Source organism: Mixophyes fleayi, chromosome 9 (assembly GCF_038048845.1).
Source record: "Mixophyes fleayi isolate aMixFle1 chromosome 9, aMixFle1.hap1, whole genome shotgun sequence".
Classification (NCBI taxonomy): Eukaryota; Metazoa; Chordata; class Amphibia; order Anura; family Limnodynastidae; genus Mixophyes; species Mixophyes fleayi.
In genome coordinates this window covers 14,471,856-14,476,302 of record NC_134410.1, presented here as the reverse complement: position 1 = coordinate 14,476,302, position 4,447 = coordinate 14,471,856, and the positions used below count along the sequence as shown (strand labels likewise).

The window sequence follows — 4,447 nt, the reverse complement described above, 5'->3', positions numbered from 1 at the left end:
AAATTGCTAACAAAATGCTAAAAATCACATAATTTGGCTCTTTTTTTGTTCCTACATTATTATTAACCTCAATAACATTAATTTCCAGTCATTTCCACTCAATTTCTGTCAAGTGACAAGAGCACTGCTACCCTTCTTTTTTCTGTATGAGCAATGTCACTGGAGACTGGAGAGTGACCCCCGTTTCTGTGGGAGCAATAGCACTGGATCTCCTGGGGAGGCGGGTACTTACGGAATCCAAAAGCCGCGAGATCCGACAACGCAACAATATTGTTTCGCTTTGATTCAGATCCGAGGATACCCCTAGTAATGTGCCACATTGTTTATTTTGCTTTGTTTGTTTTCATGTTATGTGCCTGTTTAATAGTTTTTTTGGGAGGGTTCCTATTTTTGTTGCCGATTTTACTCCTTACAGTTTCTCAAATTTTGCCCAATACGTTAACTTTTTTTTTTTTTGGTCATTATTTTATTCTTTTGTATTAGAGTTCCATAATGAGTCTTGGAAACCAAATTGCAGGTATAAGTATATTTGCAAACTTTAATGACCAAACAGACACTAAGATTTACAAGCCATAAGGTAATGTAATTTTTGAACCCCCTTTATTCTTCTCTCTCAAATCTCTTTGAAATGGCTGAGGCCCAGGTGGCCGCACAGGAGGGCAACAGACGTCAACTCCTTCAAAACCAGCAACTGATCCATCGTCACCAGACCACGGAGCGTATCTTCAGGCCACATGTCAGCCTCTTTGGGATCTAAGATGCTGAGGTGGTCCGTTGCTATCGGCTCCCGCCTCATGTCATCATTGACACACTGCACAGAGTGACCTAGAGCCAATGCACAACATTCCAACAGCTGTCCTGCCATTGAACAGACTGTTGGCGGTAATTCACTTTTGCACCACAGTGTCATTCCAGACCACTGTGGTGTCGCGGCAGAGATGTCCCAGAAGTCCTTCAGTCGTGTGCTGAAGGCTGTTCTGCTGGCGTTCCTGTCGCGGATCAGGCAATTCATACATCTGCCACTCAATGAGTCCCTTCTGGCAATAAAGTATCAGTTTGCCATCATAGCCAGCTTCCCGCATGTCATAGGGGAAGTAGATGGAACATACGTAGCCCTGGTCCTATCGGGTGGGAATGCTTCGATTTATTTGAATCGGAAGCATCTCCACTTGGCAAATGTCCTGCCTATATGTGATCCCTCTCTCCTTACTCAAGACCAGGTAGCTGTGTGGACAGGGAGTACCCATGACTTCTTTGCCTTCCGGCAATCAGAGACCTGGCAAAGATTGCAACAGAGGCAAGGGGGTGCAAGGACACATGGTAACACGTGGCTATTAGGTACTGTTTCCATCTTTTAAATTATTGATAATGTTGCTTTATTGCGCACAAAAACCCTTCTTATATGTTGTACTTCGAACTGGAGTTATATACTGTGGTTAGAATTGGGCAAACTTTTCATGATTGGTCAGAGCGAACACCAAAGGTCTGGTATGTGAAGGGTGCCCCTGGTGGCCATAGCTGCAATTACATGCTGTACTTGCTGCCCCGACTAGCTGGTGGAGACGGACAACCAATACCAGAGGACTCTCCCGAATAGACAGGTGTTTAACAAAGTCATGATGTGGAGTGGACACTAGTGGCGGTGCAGTGCAAACGTACATAAATATTGGGAGCCAGGCCATCTCGATTCAAGACAACGAAAACTTTATTACACTCCATCTTCTCTTCCAGCACATAAACATAACGGTTGCAGATACATTTTGTCTGGTAACTCCAACTCCTTAAGCACACACTTAGCAGCAATAAAACAGATATGGCAGCTCACTTACCTGGTGTTATGGGTGCAGTTATTACACAGCATAAGTCAGAGCTCATCATGTCTACAGACAGACTGTAGGAATAGACCAGAGGTTCTTGCACTCTACTTGTGCACTCCATCCCTTATATTAGGGACCTCTTTATAAGGGGACATTCCTACTACGGCTGTTCGGAGTGATTCCCCATTATCCAGGGACTTCCCTCCACCCCCCTCAGGGGCGCACGCAGGATTTTTAAGAGGGGATTCCCCCCCACCCCCCCAAAAAACCCAGAGAGAGCTGCTGCGCATGCTCACCACCGCGGAAGCTTATTTGACAGCGCCGCGGCTGCCATATACTACAGTGCTGCTATGTAGGGACACTTCTTTAGCGGAAGGGAGGGGTTTCTGGAGACCCAGAAACCCCCCACTGTGTGCGCCCCTGCCCCATAGCTGATAAAAACCCTTTAGGGAACTCTTTCAGATTATTTTCTTGTATTACACATCCCGGTTACAAGGGATTCTTCCACTACAGACTTGCAGCCTCTCAATGTCTCACAACACTCCCCTGACTGCAGGGTCCAGCCGTACAGCTGTACATGAAAAGCTCCCTTCAAACAGGGGCGCAGTAAATCACAGTCTCCCATGGTATCAGTGTTTTTCTGCTGGATCCATTCTCAATTACAAGGTCGTGCTCTCCCCTCCACCGGCCACTTTGCTAGAGTGACCGTAGAGGAGATAGGACATAGGTAAAATGTGTGTTCGCGGGGTCAGCTGTTTACCGTGACTGCAGAACACTTGTAATAAATGCTCACTATCTTTAATTACGATAGGGAATGAAAATGATCTTGTCAAAAATGTGGTAGATGATAAATACGCCCCTTGTCTTGTTGATGTTTCTTCCTATTTCTTATGAGAGTATTATTATCTTTGATTACATGCGAGTCTTCTTCGCCTGTGTTCTCTTTAGTGTAGCGGATAGTGTGATCATTCCCAAGAAGCATTGTGGTACCTATACCTATTACTGTGATAAAATCTTCTTCTTATGCTCGATCTGTGGTGTTTTCTTTTTGATTATTGATTAATATACACGTCACAATTCTTGCGAGAGCAGCAAAATAAACCACAAGTCTTTGATAATGTTGCTGTTCTGATGTTTAACTTTCACTTCCTTGGTTGTTCTTTGGAAATTTTCTTATCTGTATTTCTACATCATTCCGTGACAGTTTTACCCCTCCCACTATTATCTTGAAATTCATTTATCCACCAGAATATAAACCTGAGCCCTGAGCTGAGAGAAGAACATTGTCAGAGACACTGATACCTCCGTGAGACATCTGCAAAATGGCCAAGAGGACCACACTCGAGCTGTTTGAAGAACCAGATTTTAAGGGAAACCCCATCTCTCTTCATGGTGATGTCCCCGACCTGTCAGCAAACGGCTTTTTGAATGAAGCCTCCTCCATGCGCATCACTGGGGATCCCTGGGTTGTCTATAAAGGCAAAAACTATGGTGGAGACTATCAAGTCTACAAGCAAGGAAATTACAGCTCCATCCCTGAATTTAACAACCAAATCGCCTCCGTGAGGGTTGTTAAAGGTGGTCTGTATAATCCCAAGATCACCGTGTTTGAGCATATCCACTATGGAGGCAAGACAGCGACCATAACACATGCAGAGCGGTCACTAAAGCCTTATGAGATGGATAACATGATCTCATCCCACAAAGTGGAATCAGGATGCTGGATCCTGTATGAGAAGGAAAATTACCAGGGAAGAAACATGATCACACTGGCTGGAGATGAAGTAGCAGACTATCGTAGCATAGACTGGAATGATAAGGTTAACTCTCTGAAACCTGCTGAGCCCTACATATGATGACCTACAAGAGGCGCCCTGATTACTGCGCAAAGCTTGCTAGAGAAATCAATGAGCTCACAATTACCTGCATATGGCTGATTCCTGTCCTTATATCACATACCTACAGTAAGAGACTGTTCCCACTACCATGCACATTGTGCCACAAATAAACCTGTACAGGAGCCTCAGTGGTTCCCCACACACCTCTGTCCTGTTCCTCTTGTCTGAGAGATGCTGCCTGAGACATGGAAATATTATGTGTGGGATCCTGGCTGCAGATGGACAGATCAGGAGAGGTGGAGAGAACAGTGACATTATATCATTATAGAGGTGCTGCTGGTGAGAAAAGCTCCGGATGGTAATTGAGACGTCTCTGACATCTAGTACCCCCCCCCCCCAAATAATCTACTATTCTTATTCTTGTCAAATGAATAGATTGTTCCCTCTGTGCTTATTCTGCTGATATAATAAACCTTTCTTAGAGCAGTGATTGTCCTGTCATATATATTGTATATGTGTAAGTGACATTGTGGTGATACTGGGAGTGAGAGAATGTGAGTGTGTGAAATAATAACATACGTGTCATTTATATAGGGAGTCATCACTTTATTGTGTATCTTTCTGTTGAACACTTTGTATTGATCTGCATAAGGGTTATAACTATGCACATCATTCATCCAGCAGGGTTATCAGTTTTATACTGAAACAATTTATATATGATTCATTAAGGAAAGTAAGGCAAACAAAGGAGTACGTTTTCTCTGGGACAAACCATGTTACAATGCAAGGGGT

The 4,447-nt window shown here is 44.0% G+C and overlaps 1 protein-coding gene across 1 annotated transcript; it reads left to right on the top strand.

Annotated features, from left to right (window-relative positions):
* Positions 1-3,139: 3,139 nt before the first annotated feature.
* On the top strand, positions 3,140-3,673 carry LOC142101480 (epidermal differentiation-specific protein-like). Its single transcript, XM_075185934.1, has one exon. The coding sequence runs from the start codon at positions 3,140-3,142 to the stop codon at positions 3,671-3,673; it is 534 nt and encodes a 177-aa protein (XP_075042035.1).
* The last annotated feature ends 774 nt before the right edge of the window (positions 3,674-4,447 follow it).

Excerpts from the sequence above, each read along its gene's own strand:
- LOC142101480 (XM_075185934.1), top strand. The coding sequence starts at position 3,140 with ATGGCCAAGAGGACCACACTCGAGCTGTTTGAAGAACCAGATTTTAAG.